The sequence below is a fragment of the Peromyscus eremicus genome, chromosome 15, assembly GCF_949786415.1.
Source record: "Peromyscus eremicus chromosome 15, PerEre_H2_v1, whole genome shotgun sequence".
Classification (NCBI taxonomy): Eukaryota; Metazoa; Chordata; class Mammalia; order Rodentia; family Cricetidae; genus Peromyscus; species Peromyscus eremicus.
In genome coordinates, this window is record NC_081431.1 from 57,738,316 (window position 1) to 57,760,772 (window position 22,457).

The following is a 22,457-nucleotide window of genomic DNA, read 5'->3' on the forward strand; positions in this document are numbered from 1 at the left end:
AGAGGAGGGAGGATGCCTTGTTCTGAACAGGAAGGAGGGGCCCAGGCCCTGAGTCCCCTCAGCCTGCAGGCACAGGCTAGTCGCTTGAGAACAGGTAGCAGAGCGAAACCGGAGAAGAATCTCTAGGATCCTCTCAGACTGCCCCCTCGGGGAGTGTCTCAGAACCCTGCCATCTCCTCAGAAGACTTACAAATAGCTGTGGCCCTCACATACCATGTCCTCTTCACCACTGGCTACTTGGATGCTGGGGGGCGGGGGAAGGAAGCAGCCCCCAAGTTCAAGACTCCACAGCCCCCCGACCCCGCCTGGCTCTGGGAGACCCCTTGCATGCCTGACTGGTTCGTGGTTCATGCTTGCTTGCAAGACTGTTCTTTGACTCTGTAATGTTCCCAACACCCTTCCTGGCCCCCAGCCGTCACATTCCACATCCTTTCTCTTCCTCCTACTTCTCTGATTCAACTGTCAAATGGTGATACCGAAAAAGAAGAGCAGTGGGGAATAGGCACAGGGGTGGTACCTGGAGGAGGAGGGAGGAGGGGCTGGCCTTCTTCTGCCGGTGGGGAGGAGGCGCGGACCAGGGATGACCCTTTGAGGTCAGGAGGCTTGGGACACCTGTCTTTGTCCTTGGCAGTACGTCAGAAGGCGACGCTCCAGGGCTGGTTGATTCCGGCTCCCGCCTTGTGGCGGGTTCTCCTCCGAGGACTATAGGTGGGCTTTCCTGAGGAGGAAGCTCAGTACAGCCAGGAGGCGGCTGGCTCTGGTGCCAGGATGAGGTAATAGGAGCAGGGGCCTGGGGATTCCTGCACACTTGTGTCCAGTGACTGGCACCTGTGCTCTGCCCTGACCTCCCCACAGGGGTAGGAGTGGAGTGGAAGGAGGACCACCCGCCTTGGGCCAGCTGTTGACTGCAATCAAGAAAAGGAAGTGAGGATACCACAGGGGTGGGGAGGAGGAAGTAGGAGAAGTCCTCCCCCACAGGTCTGTCCAGTGTCCCCAGTTCACAGTTTTAGCCTACCGGCTGTGAGCACACCTCTTGACCCTCACAGATGGGGGCCCGGTGGGGTTCAAGAAGTTGGAAGCTGAGCTCTTGGGTAGGGAGCAAGGAAGCTGGGAGATGGAGAGGGAGTTGGTGGGGTGAGGGTCAACCTGGGCATGAAGCAAGACCCCCAGTCTCTCTCTCCCAGGTCTCTGGGTGTCTGCTCACCTTCCTGTCCACTCCCTCTCCCTGTTCTGCTCAGGACATGAAAGCTTGTGGCCAGAGTCTCCACCACAAGCCTCAGGTGGGACAAGACACATGTCCTTGTCCTGCATCTGCCCTTCCCTTCCCTGCTGTCTCTGGAGCAGCCCCTACCTTATCCACGCTACCAGGACGGTCCTCAAGGTGAGGACTCCTCCTCCTCTGCGGAACCTTCCCATTCCCTCAGCAGGGGCTGAGGGCACCCTGCTACCAAACTCTCTTTTCTCACCTCGCGGACTTGCCTTTCTGACTAGGGATTAGGTTCTGGTACCTTCAGCTTTAGAGAATGTAAAGTCAGAGTTGGAAGTCAGAGGGACCTGCCGAATGAGCAAGCTGGTGCTTAGTGGTGCTGTGACCTTGGCCGAGTTCCCGGCTTCCCCGCGTCTCGGACTCCCCAACAGCTTTCTTCCTCCCGGGGAAGGATAATAAGGACAATAACCCCTTGTCAGGAAGATGGAGCGAGGCCTGAGAAGCGCTTTGCCCACAGCCCCAGTGTTTGGAATCACAGACATGAGAAGCGAGGGAAGCCGACTCGGGCTGGGAGCGAGGGAGCCCCACCTGGTGGTGGAAGCGGCATGGGGCTGAGTCTTTGTTCCGCCTAGGTCATCCCTTCCTCCCCTTCCCTTTTCCAGCCAGCCTTCAGCTTTTTCAGGAAGTTCCACTTTAGCAGGGGAGAGATTCTAGGAGTTACTCCCAGCAGCCCAGAATGAGCAGAGTCCCTTGCTTTGGAATGGGTACACGATGGTGTCTGTGCCTAGATCCTAGGCAGAGATGAGGAGCGCCACAGCGGGTCGAGGGCGGGGCCACAGCGGGTCGAGGGCGGGGCCACAGCAGGTCGAGGGCGGGGCCACAGCAGCAGGTCGAGGGCGGGGCCACAGCAGCAGATCGAGGGAGGGGCCACAGCAGGTCGAGGGAGGGGCCACAGGAGGGCAAGATCTTATCCCACCTGAGTCTCACCTGTGGTCTTATTGTCAGCCAGATCTCTCTCTCTCTCTCTCTCTCTCTCTCTCTCTCTCTCTCTCTCTCTCTCTCTCTCTCTCTCTCTCTCTCCCTCCCTCCCTCCCTCCCTCCCTCCCTCCCTCCCTCCCTCCCTCCCTCCCTCCCTCCCTCTTCTTCCTTCCCTCCCTCCTTTCCTTTCTCTCTGTCCTTAACACTGCTCTCTCTCATCCCTTCCATCCCAGGGGCCATGAGCCACAACTGCCCCTGGTGCTCCTGCAGTTCCCAGAAGTCCTTGTCCCCTGCAGCTCTGGGCAAAGGTTGTCACCCTGTGTCACGGCAGGCTGCTCTGGGTGGGTATGGAAAGGCCGGAGAAGCCCTGGCACACTCTGCCTCTCACACTCCCCTCCTGAGCCGTCCTTCCCTGTCTCTGGAGAAGCCCCAGGATGCTAGGTGGCTGTTCCCCCGAGTGCTTCCATCCCCCTCAAATACCGAGGCAGCTCTTCTTTCTCATCCCTGCAAGTCCGGGCTTGTCCTTGGGAGCGTGGGGGAGACAGAGCTCACCAAGGAGGAGTCCGGAAGACACCCAAGGACACAGGGTGAGTGAGATAGAAGAGGTGCAGTTAAGCCAGGCTGTGAAGGCTGAGGAGGCACCCCAGCCCGTCCCAGGCTGCTCCTCTGTGACAGCTCTCCCAGGTGCCCCTCCCTGACCCAGTTGTCCCTCTGCTATCTTTTTAATGCCTGCAGGTGTCAGGACTTTCCCACACCTCTCACCACTGGTGGAGAGGACCAATGGTCCATGCCAGCTCCGCACAGGGGAACCATGTGGCCTTCCTGGAGTGCTAGGAAATAGCCCAGCTCTATCTGTGCCTGCTGCCAGACTCAGTGCAGGGCGACTTCAAGCCGAAGGAGAGTCCCTTCCTTCTCCCAAGTCCAGGGCCGGAGGGATGGACACCTGTCCCCCAGTGGCCCCTCCCCCCAGGGCCCTCTATGTCCTGCCCACTGTGCTGTCCCTGACGCCAGCTTATGCACACTGTCCGTCCCCACACACAGCACATTACTGGCTGCCCCCTCCAGCCCCTCGCCGCCGAGTTCTCTCTTCCTGCTCAGTAGAAGCTGGACCTTCCCCCTTTCCCGGTGACCTTCCCCAGTTTGTGGGAGGAAGAGGGGGCGACTTGTTCTCTTCTGCCTGGTAATTATCTTCCTTTAGTGTGGGGGATGCCCAGGGCCTGGCTTCAGGCTGTGGGAGAGCAGAGGAGGAGCCGGAAAGAGCAGTCTCACACAGCTGCCAGGAGGGACCAGGCTAGTTCACACTTGGAAGCTGGGATGCCAGGACCAGTCCTCTGCCTTGCTCTGCCTGCTGGCCAGCTCACCCCACACTGAGAAGGTAGGTAGACCTTGGGAGGACCCCAGGGGTTTTCTAGGCAGAGGATGTGGGTTTGTCTGTGGGGGTGGCTGCTGGGAGGAGTACATTTTTGCTGACTAGAGAATCTTGGCCCGGGCATGGGGGTCGGGGTGGGGGCTGCTTTTCTACCCTCTTCTAAGCCCGTCTCCTATCTCCAAGGCTGCTCTAACAGGGTGAGGCTGGCAAGAGGGCTTTCTACAGCCAAGATCCTCGAGGCTGGGTCCATAGGACTAGCTATGAAGCATGTTCGGTCCCCACAGGCCTCTCTTTTGTGGGGACCTTGGGACCCCAACCCTTTATCCGCCCACACTCACTGCTGTGTCTCCTTGGCTCAGATTCTGAATTAAGATGCTATCATCTCACCTCTGCCCATCCGGGCTGCTCACAGGGACTCTGCTAGAAGAAACAGAGTGAAGTGCCCCCAGGTGAGTTGGGGTGGCTGAGGACCAGGTTAGGATGTTTCCTCTACGTCTCGGCCAGACTGAGGCCTGTGACATCCTCCCCGGTTTCCCTGGTTGCTAGCCCCTTCCCTGCCTCTTTCACAAGTGCCTTGTGCGCACATGTACACACACACACACACACACACACACACACACACACACACACACTCATACACGCACTCAGCCTGGAAAATTTGATGAGTCTGCAGTGCTAAAGTTTCCAGGACCCCATCCAGGCCAGTAGGCGGCTCTGAGGTTTGGGGCTGGACAGAGCTGCGGTGGGGGTGGGGTGGGCAGCCACCCCTGGTGCTGGGGCTAGAGGGTAGGTAGAGCTGGTTTCCGATGCAGGCCTGCCTGGGCTCCTTGCTGAAGCAGGCTAGGAGGAGTCTGCTTGGGTGTTCAGAGTCTGTACCTGTCAGTTTTTCTGCACAGCCTTCCCCCCTCCACCCCCCACCCCCTCCCGAGCTTGCTGAGTCCTGGGCTTCCTTCCCAGGGCTCAGAGGCTGAGTTGGCACAGGAGCACCTGGGTGAGCTGCATCAGGTGAGCAGCTGGCTCTGGGTCGCTACAGCAGCAGAGTCTGAGTTCTTGTAGGCCAGGCCTCAGCTGGGTCTCTGCAGTGCCTGTGAGGGCCAAGAGAGGGCAGGGGAGGTGGTGGTGGGGGTGGTGGTGGTGGTAACTGCTGACCTAAATAGAAGAAATAGGGAGAGGGAGCAAAAACCCCAGGAATGTCAGTCACTCCCAGGAAGCTTCCAAGCAGAGAGGACTTGAACTGGGGATGGGTAGGCCTTTTGCCTTCTCTGCTCAGTGGAGTCAGAAGCCCCGGGTTCAAGTACAGCTTCTTTCCTCACACACATGGGGCCTCAGGTTGGACTCTCTGGATGTCAGCTTCCTCATCTGGGCAGTGAGGGATGAGCGAGCTGGGCTCCAGGGCCCGGGTGAGCTCTAGATCCACGTGATGCGCTTCCGTGCCTCTGAGTACTAGAACAAGTTAGGCAGACCAAAGGGGCGGCACACAGCTGGCCACCCACCCCATGTGCTCAGGATGCCCCCCCCCCCCCCCCCCCCCCCCGCCATGCCTGCCTCACCACTTGAACCCAGGTAACACTAAAAGGCACAGGGGAGGGGACAAACGGACAGGGGCTGAGTGTGGGGGAGTCAGGCCCTGCTCACTGGCAAGGCCACCAATCCCGTTCTCCCAAAGCACAGGACATTTTCCTTCCTGAGAGCTGACTGACTGTTGACATCTAGCGGAGGTGGGAGAAGGAGGCAGAGGAAGGAGGCGGGCTTGTGGACCACCTGAGAGCTGCTGTCCCCTTAGGGCCAGGTGCTACTTCTCTCCCACCTCTCAGCTTTGCCCAGACCGGGATGGGTTAGGGTCAGGTTCTGCTGCCTGGCACCTACCTGAAACCCCACCCTTCCCACCTTGGCCCGCCTGCCGCCTGCCAGCCACCAGGGCGAGGAGAGAGCGAGCCAGTCTAGCTCTGTCTTCTGCCTCCCAATTCTAACTCTGCAGACTTCGTCAGGATGAGGCCCCTGATTCTGTTTGCTGCCCTCCTCTGGCTCCGGGGCCTTTTGGCAGAGGTAAGGTGGGCATGGGGTGGGGTGGGCATGGGGTGGGGTGGGCACGGGGTGGGGTGGGGTCGGTGGGCCTGTTCTCTGGGGCACGTCTAGGCTTCCCACCTCTCTGTGGGGCTCCACAGCTGGTCTGCATTACGGAAGAAGGAAACTGCTCCCTTCCCACCCAGGCCGGCACAGAGGCCAGGAGAACAGATTGCTCCTGCCTTCCAGGCTGCTGGCTACTGCCTGCCTGCCGCACAGTGGCATGCTTTCAGGAAATGTCTCTTCAGTCATGTGTGGCAGGGGTGGGTGGGGGTGGGTGGGAGTCAGACACACAGGGAATCCTCTCTCTGGTCTGGATCCTCACTCCATGGGCTTTCCCAGAAGTCTCAGCTCCAGAGGCCTTTCCACATCTGCTTCCCCCACTGGAGCCTCTTCACATCTGCTTCCCTACTCTTCTCCTTCCTACAGGAAGATGCATGCCCATCCCTGGAAGGGAGCCCAGACAGGGAGGGTGGAGGTAGGTATCTTTAGAGAGAGGGAGAGGATTCTGGAGGTGGGCAGTGGGCGGGTCACAGGGCTAATTCTCTTCTAGACTCTGCCTCCTCTTGGCCCCTCATCTTGCCTTCTTTTTTCAGGGGAGAAGGGGTGCTGGGTGATTGAGTGCACACACTCTTATCTCCCAGGTCCACCCCTAAGCGTGAACATCAGCAGCCAAGGACAGCCTGCCAGCCTGTTTCTGAGCTGGGTGTCACCAGAGCCGGATGGATCTGACTATGCTCTCAGCCTCAGGGCTCTGAACCCCTTGGGCTCTCCAGAAGGGCAGCGGCTCCGGGCTCACACAAATGAGACCAGCTTTGAGTTCCATGGCCTGGTGCCAGGGAGTCGCTACCAGCTGGAATTAACTGTCCTAAGACCCTGTTGGCAGAATGTCACGGTTACCCTCACTGCCCGAACTGGTATGAGGTCTGCAGGCTGAGGGAGTATGGCTTTACTAGGGGTTGGGGCAGGAGGCGACTGCTCTAGAGGGCTGGCGGGGGGGGGGGGGGGGAGGGTGGCGCAGGGAAACCAAAGGGGAGAACTCCCAGGATGGTGAGCCCTTTGTACAGACCTTGGTACTTCTTTTGACATTTGGCACAGCCCCGTCAGTTGTCGGTGGACTACAGCTGCATAGCTCTGGAAGCCCAGCCAGCCTGGAAGCCTCATGGAGCGATGCCCCTGGGCATCAAGACAGCTACCAACTTCTCCTCTACCACCTGGAATCCCGGACTCTGGCATGCAACGTCTCAGTGTCCCCTGGCATCCTGTCTTACAGTTTTGGCAACCTCTTCCCAGGTAGTCAGTATGTCCTGGAGGTTATCACCTGGGCTGGCAATCTCCAGGCGAAGACTAGCATCCGCCAATGGACAGGTAAAGTGGGTAGCCCGCCAGGGCCCCAGGTAGCAGCTTGACTGGGGGAGGTGAGAGCAATGTTGAGTCTGGAGCTTTGGAGGCAGTGTGTCCCAGTGTGCCTAGGTTTCTGGGATCTCCCATGATGCAGCTGATGCCAGTATCTTGCTCCAGAGTCCTTCCTCAAGCCTGGCTCTGCTCTGTCCATACTTCCTGCAGAGCCCGTGCCTCCAGATCACCTAGTACTACGTGCCTTGGATACCAGTAGTTTGCAAGCCTTCTGGAACAGCTCCGAAGGGGCCGTCTGGTTCCACCTGATGCTCACGGACCTCCTGGGGGTCACCAACCTGACTGCAGTGGTCAGACGAGGGGTCTCCAACCACACCTTCCTCCACCTGTCTCCAGGCACACCTTATGAGCTGAAGTTTTATGTTGCTGCTGGGCCTCACTGGATTGTGGGGCCCAATGCCACCCAGTGGACCTGTGAGTGCCTATGGGACACAACAGATCTAATTGATTTGTGATAGCAACTGCCTGAGGAGATGGTAGGGGTAATAATGGCTATGATCTATTGAACCCTCTCCAGGCAGGCTCTGAGCCTGCCACTTTCTGGGTATGGTTTCACTGAATCCCCCAAAGAGCCTCATATAGGTCTTGCCATCCCATGTTACTATAGGCACAGAGGTACAGAGAGAGCCCAAATCCAAGGTCATAACCGTATATAAGTGTGGTGACTCTGAACCTAGGCTTGATGTTTGTCTTTGCCACCGTGATACCATATTTTCACTCTGAGAAACAGTTGTGTGGTGGTTAACAGTTTCTGCTGTCTGTTGGCTGTGTGTCTCTGGGCAAGTTGTTCACTTTCTCTGTGTTTTAGCTAGGGTTAGTGTATGGGGGGATCATGTGTAGAAATCCTCCCGAGCATGCTGGCAGGCGCACGTGTGAGCACTTGAAGCGTTATTGTCTCCGTTACTGTTGCCCATGGCCGGTTGATAGCGGCCAGGTCTTGGCATTCATCTGGTATGAAGCTGTTCATACCCAAATGAGAGGCTGTCAGGTACGTGTGGACAGTGGTGAGTACACAGAGTGAGTTTGCTTACCCACTGTATTTACCCCTGTCTCCTTAGATCCCTCCTACCCATCTGACCTGATGCTGACTCCCTTGTCTAACGAGCTCTGGGCAAGCTGGAAGGCAGGGCCGGGAGCCCGGGACGGCTATGTACTGAAGTTAAGTGGGCCAGTGGAGAATACTACTACTCTGGGCCCCGAAGAGTGCAATGCTGTGTTCCCAGGACCCCTGCCTCCTGGACACTACACCCTGGGGCTGAAGGTTCTAGCTGGACCTCATGATGCCCGGGTGGAGGCTAGTACCTGGCTGGCTGGTGAGTCTGGTTGGAGGAGAGCTCAGGCTGGAAAGGCTGTGCAGGGAGTCTGCAGCCAGAGGGACCAGGGTCCTCACTTTCTTGGGGCCTGCTTCTTCTCCAGAGTCTGCTGTACTGCCCAGGGAGAGTCCTGGTGCCAGACTGTGGCTAGATGGACTGGAAGCTACCAAGCAGCCTGGGAGGCGGGCACTACTCTATGCTGATGGTGCCCCAGGCCTCCTAAGAAACATCTCTGTGCCCTCCGGTGCCACTCATGTCACTTTCTGTGGCTTGGTACCTGGAGCCCACTACCGGGTGGACATTGCCTCATCTGTGGGAGACATCACTCAGAGCATCACAGGCTACACCAGTGAGTGCCAGCATCTGAGTCCTTTGGGCCCGGGACTGGAGGATCTTGTCTTGGGGAGGGAAGTTAGAGTTTTAGGCAAGGTTCAGCAGAGGGTATCACAGGTCTGTGACATGACCCCTTGCCAAACTGCCCCTCTTCAGGTCCCCTGCCACCGCAGTCACTGGAGGTCATTAACAGGAGCAGCCCATTTGACCTGACTATTGGTTGGGCGCCAGCACCAGGGCAGCAGGAAGGCTACAAGTTCACCTGGCATCAGGATGGCAGCCAGAGGGCACCTGGCAGCCTTGTTGGCCTGGGCCCTGGCAATTCCAGCCTGACCCTGAGGTCTCTGGTACCCGGCTCCTGTTACACCGTGTCTGCGTGGGCCTGGGCTGGGACCCTCAGCTCCAGCGTGCAGAAGCTCCGCAGCTGTACCCGTGAGTTCCTGCCCTGCCCTCGGGAGGCTGCCCAGCACATGTGGTCTAGTACCCTCCACTCTCTGCTCTACTCTGTGGTGGGAATGAAGAGAGAGGCCTTTCCAGAATCAAGCACCTTCCACCTCCTGTCACGTGGTTGGCTAGTCATACTTAGCCATCCATGTGCCCGGCCATCTATCCATGAAACCCTCTACCCCTTTATCCAGCCTTCTTACAAATATTCAATGCCTCTCATTTTTAGGTATGGGGTTAGGTGCTAAGGCTAAAGATTATGAACAAGTTCAGAAAGGAAGACTAACAATCATGCTTCATATACTGATGATGTATATAATTTTATACATCCTATTATAACACATATAAGTTTATTAGTGGTAATACGCATGATGTACTGATTTGAATCCCACGAAACTGTTTTCTTATAGATTAACATGTCTGAATATCAGGAAGTCTATGTGGCTTGACTTGATCTTTCCAGACTCATAGCAGGGACACCTGCTTAGGGAGTCAGGCAGGGTTCCCAGAGGAGCTAGGCAGGATGGGTGGAGGACCTTGGCTAAGCTTGCTTAAAGGTCCACAGTCCAGAGACGTTTTGACAGACACCATGCCAGCCCTGTTAGTGAATGGCCTTGAAGGGCGAGAGAGCAGTCACTGAGCTGGCCGTGGGGGAAGCAAGTGAAGTGAACCAGACACGTGCTTAGGGAGCCAACATACCTCAAGGCAGGAGGCAGGTACGAGGCAAGGGGCAAGAGGTTTTCTTGGGAGGGCCAAACGGTGAGCTTAGAGCCTCCGGAAGTTGGAACTTCACATGAGATCTTTGGAGCTTGTTTGCGGAAGGAGAATTCACATTATCCTGAATCTGTCTCTTCCTGTCTTCAAAGGCCCTGCTCCTCCCACCAACCTGAGTCTGGGCTTTTCCACCCGGTCTGCAGTACTGAGGGCTTCCTGGAGTCACCCACCAGGTGGCCGGGATGGCGTTCAGCTGCAGCTTTACAGGCTGAGGCCCCTGGTACTGGAAAATGAGAAGACCCTATCCCGGGAGGCCCAGAACTTCTCCTGGGCCCAGCTGGCTGCCGGCTCTGAGTTCCGGGTACAGCTGGCTACCTTGTGGGGGTCCGAAGAAAGCAGCAGTGTCAACGCCACAGGCTGGACACGTGAGTGACCCCCGCAATCTCCTCTCCCAGCCTTTTGGGCTCCCAGGGACTCTGAGCCTGTGAGTAGGAAGGCAGGCTATCTGTGGGGGTCTGTCTCCTGCTTCTGAGGCACCAGGAAACTCCTCACAGACCCTTCCTTCATGGGGACACTTATGTTTGTCCCTGTACAGTGCCACACTGTTCTCCAGAAGCCCACCTCTACCTCTGCCTGGGCTGTGAACCATTAATAACAGTAGTTCCAGCACTCACTGGGCACCTGTGTGTTATCCTACCCATGTTCTCTCATGTGCTCCCTGTGACAAGTTTAGGGGAGTGTGACCTCGATTCATAGGCGGGGGAGTGGAGGCACACAGAGAGAAGGCAACTTTCCTTAGTCTCCTTAGCCTTGTAAGGAAAGTTGGGAGTTTTGTCCAGGCAGTATGAACAGAATAGAAGCCCCCTGCCGTAGCCAACCCCAACCCTACACAGCAGGGAGTCATAGAGGTGCAGAGTATATGGGAAGCACCCTCGAGAAGATCCCAGGGCCTGTAGAGCTGGCTTTGGAAGCCCCCTTTCACAATGCTCTGATTTCTCTTGGGCTTGTTCAGCCTACAGAGCTCTTGGGAGCTAATGAATAGCTGAGGCCTCCTGTTCCCAGCACCACCCTCTCCCCCAGGGACTCTCCATGCCTGCCCGTGCCTTCTCTTTTAGCTTTCTCTTCCCCTGGGGCACTACCACTGTCCTATTTCAAACACGGACTTGGGACCTCAGACAGTCCTCCCCTCTGGAGGGAGCTGGGTAGAAGTCTGGCCTGGAAGCCAGGGAACCTGGCTTCTAGCAGTTGCTTGAATCTGAGAACAGGCCATTGCCCTCCCTGAGCCTCAGTTTTCCTATCTGTAAAGAGGGATGTTACTGTGTGACTAGGCCAAGATCATATGACTCCAGACCCCAGGCTTCGAAGGCGGATGAGGCAGTGACTAGGCCTCAGGTATCCACCTGTCCACACATGGGTTTTCAAGCTCCCTGGCAGTGGGGTCTGGGAAGGACCACCCATCCTTTCCTGGGCTGCTGACTTTAGCGGTGACTCCCAGAGGGAGGTGGCAGGGCCAGAGTGAGTGATAAATGTTGAGTTTGTCCCCGTTGCCTAGGATAAGTGGTAGGTCTGTTTTAGAGTCCAGCCAGCCCACCTGCTGCCCGAAACTATACTGAACTCTTGGGCTCTATGGCAGAGAACAGAGGAAGTGGGGACCACCTTTCCAGGCGGAGACCTTTAGACTGTTTTATCTCTATCTGTGCCCCCCACTTGTTCTTCCTGCAGCTCCCTTAGCCCCCACATTGGTAAATGTGACCAGTCAAGCTCCCACCCAGCTCCAAGCATTCTGGGTTCATGCTCCTGGAGGCCGGCACAGCTACCAAGTGTCCCTATACCAGGAGGGTGCCCGGACAGCCACCAGCATCATGGGGCCCAAGACAGACAGCACAAGCTTTTCGGGTTTGACTCCTGGCACTAAGTACAAAGTGGAGGTCGTCTCTTGGGCTGGGCCCCTTTCCACTGCGGCAGCCAACGTTTCTGCTTGGACGTGTGAGTAGGGTGTGAAAAGGCCCTGGGGGAGGGGACCTCTGGACATGTTAGCTCTACTTGAGTTCCGTGTCTCAACTCCACACCAAAGGCCTTGACTGAGGCCAGCCAACCCCAGCACTGTGTGAGGTGTTCTCAGGACTGGGGGCCTGGCTGACATGCTGCCCTCTCTCCACAGGCCCGCTCACACCCAATGAGCTGCTTGTGTCGATGCAGGCGGGCAGTGCTGTGGTTAACCTGGCCTGGCCCAGTGGCCCCTTGGGGAAGGGGACATGCCATGCCCAACTCTCAGATGCTGGACACCTCTCGTGGGAGCAACCCCTGTCACCAGGCCAAGACCGCCTCGTGCTGAGGGACCTCACACCTGGACATACCATCTTGATGTCTGTGAAGTGTCAGGCAGGGCCACTCCAGGCCTCCACTCACCCTGTGGTGCTGTCTGTGGGTAGGTTTTGTGTCTTAAGGGAAGAGTAGTATGCCTGAGAAGCTTGCCTTCCTGCTCTGAGTCACCTGCTCCTCCCAGGCAGATATCTGGTCTACCCCTGCCCCAGTTTATTCCTCCTATTCCCTCTCCAGAGAGGCAATGATTTCCCAAAGACAAGTTGTTTCTCCATGAGGCTGGTGTCTCTTCTGTGGGCATAAATGCCAGCCCTTTGTGCCCTCTGGTTTTGAGAGCCCCTGGACCAATGGTATCCTCTTAGAGGACACTGATACCTACACACTGTGAGCTTTTTGTTCCCTCAGAGCCTGGCCCCGTGGAAGATGTGCTGTGCCAGCCTGAGGCCACCCACCTCGTCCTGAACTGGACGATGCCTGCTGGAGATGTGGACACATGTCTGGTGGTGGTAGAGCAGCTGGTGGGGGGAGGGAGTGCTCACTTTGTCTTCCAGGTCAACACCTCGGAGGATGCTCTCCTGTTGCCCAATTTGATGCCCACCACGTCCTACCGCCTCAGCCTCACTGTGCTGGGCAGGAATAGCCTGTGGAGCCGGGCAGTGACCCTGGTGTGCACTACTTCCGCTGAGGGTAGGAACTTCCCACACTTTATGTTCACATAGACTCCCTCTGTCACTGTCCCCTGGGGCTGTCCCTCTGCTGAGCCTGGCTGCCTAGGGCTCTCCTTGCCCACAGACCCGGCCCCTTGCTCTGACCCCTCCCTATCTTGTGTTTTGGGGCATGGTGCCCTGGTACCCTAACCCAAGAACCCTTTCCAGGTCTTATTTAATTGTTCATTAGCCATTTGTTACCAGGTGCCATGAAAGGTGCTGGGTAGAGGAAGGCATGCCCGGGAAGGTTGGAAGATGCTGGGTCAAGGCCTTTGTTTCTCCTTCTCTGTCTCTAGTCTGGCACCCCCCTGAGCTAGCCAAGGCCCCCCAGCTGGAGCTGGGGACAGGGTTGGGTGTGATAGTCACACATGGCATGTTTGGCAAAGATGATGGGCAGATCCAGTGGTACGGCATAATTGCCACCGTCAACATGTCATGTGAGTTCTGGGCTTGGAAGGGCTGGGGAGGGCCTGGCTGTGTTGGTCTAGGTAGAGAGACTGGATGAAAAGCCAGCACTAGGGCCAGTCTGTAACAGGAAAGGGCCTGGGCTGTTACCGGGGATAAGAGTGGTATTGGATTGTGAGTGGGGGTACGTATTAGAGAAATAAGATCTACTGCCCACCTTGCTCTGCCTCTTCCCCATTCCTCTTCAGTGTCCCGACCTTCCCGGGAGACCATCAACCACACGTGGTATGACCACTACTATGGAGGACACGACTCCTACCTGGCTGTCCTGTTTCCCAACCCCTTCTACCCAGGGCCTTGGAATGTACCAAGATCCTGGACAGTGCCTGTGGGTATAGAAGACTGTGGCCACATCCAGGAGATATGCAATGGGCACCTCAAGCCAGGTTTCCAGTATAGGTGAGGGCTAAGGCTGCAGGGAGCGGGGGTTACTCCAGACTCCACTTTGGGCCCACGTCCTTTCAACAATAGATAGGGACAGACTCACAAACAGAATGCAAGTGGTAGTCCTCAAGGGTCCGCAGTTATCCCGATCAGTTTTCCTGGCACCAGTGCAAAAAAGGAGACCCTCACCTATTGCATGGTTATTTTGTTAAGAAGAACTGGGGGATGAATTCTTTCCGGACTTTCAGGGAACATCCAAGGCTCTCCAGGTCCCTATATCTAGAGCTACTTCTTGCTCTCAGGCAGGCCTGAGGTGGTCTGCATAGGGTGACGGGGAGCAGGCTGCACAGTGGAAGCTAGCTAGCTGAGGTGGCCATTGCTGTTTCTGAGCAAGGGTTTATTCTTGTCTGCTCCTTCTCAGCATAAAGCTCTGCTTCTTTGTCCCAGGTTCAGCGTCGCAGCCTTCAGTAGGCTTAATCTTCCCGAGACCATCATCACCTTCTCGGCCTTCTCAGGTAGGCCCGGCACCTGCCTCGGTTCTGGCTAGACCCTGGAGATGGGAGAAGTGCTGGTACCCCTCTACTATAGGCAGAGGCGGGAGGCACTAAGATTAGGCTCCCTGGGGCTCAAGTGCTGCCTGGCAGTGTTGGGGACCAGAGCCTCTGTGAGGTGCACTCGACTTCAGCACTGGGGTGGAGGCTAGGAGTAAGTGTGGAAGAGGTCGAGGCACTGAGGGGGTTGCTAGTGCACAGCCCTTGGCACCTCCCCGCGCCACTTTCTGCAACAGGCTACTCTCAGGCCCCCCGTGTTCAAGAACAGCTCTGTCCAGGAGGAACCGCAAGGGAGACACCAATGTAACCAAACAGTATATCTAACTTAGAATTTCCTGGCAGGTGCATTGGAAGCTAAAAAGAAAGAGGTGGCTGGGTGTGGTAGCCTATGCCTTTAATCCCACGCCCAGCTCACCTGCCTGGGAGGCAGAAGCAGGCTAATCTCTAAGCTTACCTTGATTTGCCTAGTTCCAGGCCAGCCAGGGCTTTATAGTTGAGACCCTGTCTCAACAAACAAACAATAACAAAAAACAACAGGAAATAAACACAATAGAAAGGAGTAACATTTCCTTCTAGTAACTGTTTTATTCAAGCTAGAATACTTCAAATTAATGTTTCAAAAGATCAACTAAAAAATGATTGAGAGACTGGGGTGGGATGCTTGCCTAGGTGCACTGAGCCCTAGGCTGGATCCCTAGCACGCTGTAGAAGGGGTACTGTGGACCACATCAGTAATCCTAGCACTTGGATGGTGGAGGCAGCAGAATCAGAAGTTCAAGGTCATCCTCAAATATTTGGTTGGAAGTCATCCTGGGATACTTGAGACTCTGTCTACAAAACAAAACAAAGCAAGAACCAAGCAAATCGAAACTGCTGTGATCTCGTCCATATTTTTCCCCCTGAGCCTTTGACCTCTCATGTGTGCTCACACTGCACAGATCTTAAATTGACGTAGCTACCCTGGGGGTGCCCAAGAGCCCCATGTGGCTTCTGCTGGTCATTACAGCAGGTGGCACAGTTCTGGAAGGCACAGGAGGCCTGGCCTTCAACCCCATGCCTCCTGAGGGTGTCAGGGAGAGTCTGTGGAGTCTGTCTAGGCATTAGAAGGAAAGCTGTCTGTCTGTCTGTCCTCACCAACCCCCAACCCTAGACAGACATTTCTAGGCTCTGTTTGGTATCTGGGACTTCTGGGAAAATGGAGAGAGATCACTGGATTCTGTCTAGAGCAGTGGTTCTCAGCCTTCCTAATGCTGCGGCCCTTTAATACAGTTCCTCACGTTGTGGTGACCCCCAACCATAAAATTATTTTGTTGCTACTTCATAACTGTAATTTTGCTACTGTTATGGACTGTAAGTATCTGATACATGGGTTATGACCCACAGGTTAAGAACCACTGGCTAGAAAGACCAAGTCCAGGAGAAGCTGGCATGGCCTGCAGGGCCCACTGGGAGGCTGCCATGTCCTATCTTCCCTTCCCTTCCACAGAGCCCCAGGCTAGCATCTCTCTGGTGGCAGTGCCCCTGACGATGATGATGGGGGTCATGGCGGGCTGCATCTCCATTGTGTGTGCAGTGCTGTGCTTGCTGTGTTGGTGGCGTCTGAAAGGACCAAGGTGAGGAGGAGGAGGAGGAGGAGGAGACAGGTGATGCTGGGAGCCCAGTGTGACCGGCCGTAACCCATAACCCTCCATTGCCTCCCATTTGCCTTTCCACTGTCACAGGCCGGAGAAGGATGGTTTTTCCCATGAGTTGATACCTTACAGCCTTCGGTGAGTGCATTGAAACACGCGCCTTCCCAATGATACTGCAGCAGCAGCAGCAGCAGCAGCAGCAGCAGCTGCGTGACCCTACAGCACCGTGCGCTAGCGGCTCTGCAAAGCTTCCCGGGCTTGCTCCAGACAAGGGACTCTAGTCTCTGTTGGCCAGTCTCCCATCTCTTCTCAGGCTTTTCAACCACTGCCTCTCTCTTTCAGCTCTTCTCCTTTCCTCCTATTCAAACTCACTGTAGAAGTCAAGGCTTTCAGAGAGGTAGGACCAAGGAGTGGGAAGCTGATGAGGTAGCAGGCCAGAGACCCAGAGGAGGGTTTGAAGGCATCTGCTGGCAGGATTCCCCCTCTGGGGACAGGTCAGTCTTGCTCATATTGAGGCTTTTAACTGCTCGGACAAGGCCTGCTCACCTTGGAGCATCACGTGCTTGAGCTGTCAAAGAGCCAAAGCACTTTCCAGCGTGGGAACTGGAGATCGGGCGGGTATGGCGGCCCACCTGTGACTGGAGTGCTCAGAAGGAGGTGATGAGATCCCAGGAGCAATTTGGCTAAAATGGTGAACTCTAGGTTCATTTGAGAGACACTGACTCAGTGAATGGAGGGGAGAGTGGCTGAGATGATACCTGATCTTAGCTCCATGTGACCACATAGTCATACATGCCAAAAAAAAAAAAAAAAAAAGGGAAAAGATGAGTATGATCTAAAGAAAAATTAGAGTCAGTCAGACAGGTTCAATGTTGATCTCACCTGCAAATGTCTTTATGGCATCCAGAGTAATGTTTAATTATAATCCAGGTACCATGACCCAGCCAAGGTGGTACACATTTTAAGTATCACACACGCCCCTCCTCCAGTCCAGGCTGTCTGGCTCTCTGACAAACCATGTGGACCTTAAAAAAAAACATTTTGTTGAAAAATACGTTATAAAAGGCAAAGTGATAGTAATTAAAAACGCACTATAAAAGGTGAAGGGAAACCTGGGGAAACTATGTGGATTGAGTCAGGCCAGATCTCTTTTCCTCCCATTGACTTCCTGTTGAATTGACCCCCATGTAGGCTGGGCTGTAGTTCGGAGGTAGAGCACTTAACTACCATGTGCAGGCCCTAGTTTGGATCCCCAATACCAAAGAACTCCAAAATAAACAAACAGCAAGCAATCATCTGTGTCCCCGGCATACATATACATGTCCTTCTGGCCTCTGGTCTGTCTCCCTCTCTCTTTCATTTTATTACATAAGGGTCTGTGGGCCTGCTGGTCCTGGAGAAGCTTTCTGTTCTACACAGGGAGGGTGGGGCAGCCCAGGGTCTGCATGTTCGATACCTGCCTTCCCTGTGGCCACATTGTACAGCTAGTTCTGCACCTGTCCCGGGCAGGGCAGGACTCCGCACACCCAAAGCTGGGGTCTATTCCTTTCCTCTTCTGCCAGGCGGACCCATCGGCCCATCCCCATCCATAGCTTCCGGCAGAGCTATGAGGCCAAGAGTGCGCATGCACACCAGGCTTTCTTTCAGGAATTTGAGGTAAGTCCTGTGTCTTCCAATGCTCCAAGGAGGAAGGACCAGGGTGTCTAGGCTGGACTGGACCTGCCTCCCAGGCTTATTCTCACCACCCTTACCCTGCGTGCTGTGGGGTGAGATGGGTCTGCTTCAGCAACTAGGAGACCTGCCTTGCCTTCACAGGAGCTGAAGGAGGTAGGCAGGGAGCAGCCCAGACTAGAGGCTGAGCATCCTGATAACACCACCAAGAACCGGTACCCACACGTGCTACCCTGTGAGCAGATGCTGGGAGCAGGAGGGAGGTGTGGGGAGCAGGTTAGAGCTTGGCCCTAAGGAGGGGCTCCAGGTGCTGCTTCCAAATGTATGTCATCTACTTTCTGCAGATGACCACTCCAGGGTCAGACTGAGCCAGCTGGCAGGAGAGCCTCATTCTGACTACATCAATGCCAACTTCATCCCGGTAGGGGCCACCTGTGGGCCGGGGGACGTTCTTAATGGGGTTTTGCAAGATGTTGTCTTACGCTAGCTGTGTAGGGGTGTCTCCAGTCCACACTTCTTTAGGCTCATCTGGCAAGTGTCTGGAGAGGTCTACTGTGTGCCAGGCTCTATCCTGGGCCCCCAAGAGGCAGAGAGGCTTAACCATACACTCACCTGCAAAGGAGCCCATTGTGTGTGTGTGTGTGTGTGTGTGTGTGTGTGTGTCCAGTGGGCTGTAGAGTGGAGTGTCAAGTGGTGGGAGGTGGGTTTGAACTGGATAACCTTGATTATTACACTGGAGGCTTTGATTCCAACTGCCCGACAACGGCAGTGACGGAAGACCTGAGCACATATACACTCGATGTGTACATTTACACGTACAGTACACACACAGTTTAGCTCTGGATCTAGGCATGGTGGCACACACCTGTGATTCTGGCACAAGGGAGACTGAGGCAAGAGAACTGGAAGTTTGAGGACAGCCTGGGCTGCATCATAAACCTCTGTCTCTAGATAACAAAGTCACTCCAGGCTTAGTGAGGAGGGCGGCTGTGTAGACTGCTTTTAGAATGTCAGGATCTTGTATTTCCATGTATGTTTTTCTTACCCCTTCCAAAGGGGGCATGGGTGGTGGCAGCGTCCTTCCGATCACCCTCCGTGATCACAGTTCCTGTAGGTCGTACACGATCATATCCACAGCTGAATGTTTGATGGCATCATGTCTGGTAACATGCCCCTGCCTCGCACCTCACACCTTAGGGCTACAGTCACCCGCAGGAGTTCATCGCCACTCAGGGGCCTCTCAAGAAGACACTAGAGGACTTCTGGCGGCTGGTATGGGAGCAGCAAGTTCACGTCATCATCATGCTGACTGTGGGCATGGAGAACGGGCGGGTGAGTGTCCTGCGGCTTCTCAGAATGACCACCAGGTGGCATATACCCTCCTTGCAGGAGTCCCTCCTGCCCCCCATGTTGGGGCAGGCAAGCAAGAATGGGGCCTGGGAGTTGGTGGGAGATCCTCAGGATCACTTAGGACGGGGAAGGACCAGGCTCGTGAGTTCCTGGATTGATTCAGTTCCCCCTGGTCACTTACTCTAGGTAGTTTAGGGCAGAGAAGGCTCGCCTCTGTGAGCCCAGGGCCACCTCCTCTGTGCTGTGCATGTACAACGCTGGCCTAGAGCAGACAAAGATGGCTGAGTGTGTCCTCCTGTTGAGGCAGTGAAGAGAGGCAGACTGCTCCTAAGTCAGACCACCTAGTGTCCCAAGGGAGCCAAAGCCAACACTGAGTCCTAAGAAGGCTATAGAGATACCGGAGCACAGCAGCCAGAGGAGGGAAGTTTCTGGAAGAGGTAGTCTCAGAACCGGATGGAAGCAAAAAACAGAATTTCATTAGACTGGAAGGAACCAAAACGGTGGGTGGGGGATGGTTGAGACTGGGTACCGTAGGGGACAGCATTGGCACGGCTTGATGCAAAACCACGCCTCTTCTCTCGAACCCCTCACCCTAGGTGCTGTGTGAGCACTACTGGCCAGCCAACTCCACCCCTGTCACCCATGGGCATATCACCATCCACCTCCTGGCAGAGGAGCCTGAGGATGAGTGGACCAGGAGGGAATTCCAGCTGCAGCACGTGTGTGCCCAGGGGCCAGGGCTGGCGGGAAAGGCATTCAAGCTGAGACTCCCCTCTCCCGGTCCGCACGGCCTGTTTCCCGAGGAGGATCACAAGCCCTTAGCTACTGGCCAGGGTAGCATACGGGGAAGGAGTAGGAAGAACACAGTGCAGGCTAAAGACTGAGCCACGGCCACTCTGATGTAAAGAGCGAGCAGGTCCTTCTACCCTGTGCTCAGCTCAGAGATCCTGGCTCACTCCAACCCCCTTATGGTCAGCACATGTGACCTCTTAGAGCAGGACAGCCAGACACTAGAATGGCCCCCTGCCTGGTCATCTTTGGGAAGCAGGGAGAAACTGTGGAACTAGAGTGGGATCAAAGGTCCACGCTGGGACAAGGACAAGGGCTGTGTAGCTATGGTCCTCAATTTGAGGAAGGAGCTAACCTCTACCCTTAAAGAATTGGTGAGGAAGGTTTCTGGGGTCAGGAAGAGGTTAAGAAAATCAGCCGGGCGGTGGTGGTGGTGGTGGTGGTGGTGGTGGTGGTGGTGGCGCATGTCTTTAATCCCAGCACTTGGGAGGCAGAGGCAGGTGGATCTCTGTGAGTTCGAGGCCAGCCTGGTCTACAGAGTGAGTTCCAGGACAGGCTCCAAAGCTACACAGAGAAACCCTATTTTGAAAAAACAAACGAACAAACAAACAAAAAGAAAATCAGCACAGCCCCCCTCCCCCCTCTCCCCACCATCCTCAGGATGTCCAGCAAATACAGCGGCGGGTGAGGCAGCTACAGTTCACTACTTGGCCAGACCACAGTGTCCCAGAGGCTCCCAGCTCCCTGCTCACGTTTGTGGAGCTGGTACGGGAGCAGGTGCAGGTCACCCAGGGCAAGGGACCCACCCTGGTGCATTGCAGGTGAGGTCAATAGGGGTGAGGTGGGGGGCCCTGCCTGGCCCTGAGTGGGGGAAGGGCTCCGGATTTCGAGGAGCCCTTTCCTTCCTTACTTAGCTCTTCAGGGGCTCTTCCTACAGTGCGGGCGTGGGGCGGACAGGCACTTTTGTGGCTCTCTTGCGGCTACTCAGACAACTGGAAGAAGAACCGGTCGTTGATGTGTTCAACACCGTGTACATGCTTCGACTGCACCGGCCCCTCATGATCCAGACGCCGGTGAGGGTCCCACACACTGGGCTGGCTGGGCAGCTTAGATCCCAAGGAGTGGGAGAGGGTAGATAGCCTCATAGGAGAGGGAAATGAAGTTTCTGGGGCATGCAGAAGAGTCTGGGGTGAGGGGCACTCCTAGACTACCATCTTTTTTTTTTAAAGATTTATTTATTTATTATGTATACAGTGTTCTGTCTGCATGTATGTCTACATGCCAGAAGAGGGCGCCAGATCTCATTATAGATGGTTGTGACTCACCATGTGGGTGCTGGGAATTGAACTCAGGACCTCTGGAAGAGCAGCCAGTGCTCTTAATCTCTTAGCTATCTTTCCAGCCCACTAGACCACCATCTTACCTGGATTGGCACTTTCCTTTCTGTAAAAGGAGAGAAGGGACTTTTGCCCTTGACACTGTGGGCAACTTGGAGAAAGTCCCCCAAAGGCTCTCTAGTCCCACTGGCCACATCCCTGCCTGGTGGGTTGGGGCCAGGATCGTTTCCCTCCTGGACTAAAGCCAGTTAACAGGCCACCGCCCTCTCCCTGCAGAGTCAGTACATCTTCCTGCACAGTTGCCTGCTGAAGAAGATTCTGGAAGGGCCCTCTGACACCTCAGAGTAAGTCAGCTACCTTCGAGTCCTGGCAGGTGGGCACTGGTGTCCTGTGCATTCCCACTAGGGTCCGGGCTCTGGTGAGCTGACCCAGCAGAGAAAACTGGAATCAGGGTCTGGCCAACCCAGTACCTTCTCCCTCCTCCAGCTCCGGCCCCATCTCTGTGATGAATTTTGCACAGGCTTTTGCCAAGAGGGCAGCCAATGCCAATGCTGGTTTCTTGAAGGAGTACAAGGTACACATTGGGCCAAGGAGTGAGTGACAACGGGCACCGTTCTCCCTGCCCAACTTCACCCTGGCCGTCTCTTTCCCAGCTCCTGAAGCAGGCCATCAAGTACGAGACTGGCTCTCTGATGCCCCCTCCTGGCTATAATCAGAACAGCATTGTCCCCAGTGAGTCTCACTCATACAATGTTGGGTGGGGCGGAGCAAATGCATACCGGAGACCCCTTGCAGCCTCAAACCTCACCATCCTTCAGCAGGTGATCATTCTCAGACGCAGTTCTCCCTGGTGGAGGAGAGCCCTGCTGACAACATACTGGAAACCTGGCTCTTCCCTGTGAGATGATGCTCATCTTGTAGTCCTGACTCTTGCTCTCTATTAGTGCTTTCTGGGCTGGGACTGGGTCCTAGGGGCTCCTGCAGGACACCTTCATCCCCAGGAACCAGCAAGCTGTGTTCTGCAGGGTGGGCCGTCTGGTCGTGACCACGTGGTGCTGACTGGCTCTGCCGGACCAAAGGAGCTCTGGGAACTGGTGTGGGAGCATGGCGTCCACGTGCTGGTCTCCCTGAGCCTGCCTGATAGCAAAGAGAAGGTGAGGGGCGTGGAGGGGCAGGATGTGTGGCTCAGGAGTGGCACAGAGGAAGGAGGAGTATGTGGTGGTGCCGTGTGGCCGGGGCGTGGGCAGAGATTTTGGAAGCTGATTGAGAGGCCTGTTTTGGTCCCAGCCACAAGACTTCTGTCCAATGGAGATGCAGCCTGTTGTCACAGACACGGTGACGGTGCACAGAGTGGCTGAGGGCAATGCAGCTGGATGGCCTTGTACCCTCTTCAGAGTCATACACGTAAGTGT

General features: G+C 55.6%; 1 protein-coding gene across 1 annotated transcript; it reads left to right on the top strand.

The window, feature by feature from the left end:
- Window positions 1-3,173: 3,173 nt before the first annotated feature.
- Window positions 3,174-22,444, top strand: LOC131925449 (receptor-type tyrosine-protein phosphatase V-like). Its single transcript, XM_059280778.1, has 31 exons — window positions 3,174-3,560; window positions 3,914-4,003; window positions 5,533-5,600; window positions 6,048-6,096; window positions 6,263-6,535; window positions 6,717-6,986; window positions 7,185-7,448; window positions 8,093-8,347; window positions 8,451-8,696; window positions 8,837-9,112; window positions 9,991-10,263; window positions 11,561-11,824; window positions 12,000-12,266; window positions 12,566-12,847; window positions 13,164-13,304; window positions 13,521-13,731; window positions 14,164-14,231; window positions 15,754-15,880; window positions 15,989-16,036; window positions 17,461-17,554; window positions 17,714-17,804; window positions 17,914-17,990; window positions 18,767-18,901; window positions 19,516-19,638; window positions 20,369-20,529; window positions 20,646-20,781; window positions 21,322-21,389; window positions 21,532-21,619; window positions 21,699-21,943; window positions 22,071-22,199; window positions 22,333-22,444. Exons 3-30 carry the CDS (start codon window positions 5,544-5,546, stop codon window positions 22,102-22,104), a joined length of 4,623 nt encoding a protein of 1,540 aa, XP_059136761.1. The 5' UTR covers window positions 3,174-3,560; window positions 3,914-4,003; window positions 5,533-5,543; the 3' UTR covers window positions 22,105-22,199; window positions 22,333-22,444.
- Window positions 22,445-22,457: the final 13 nt, after the last annotated feature.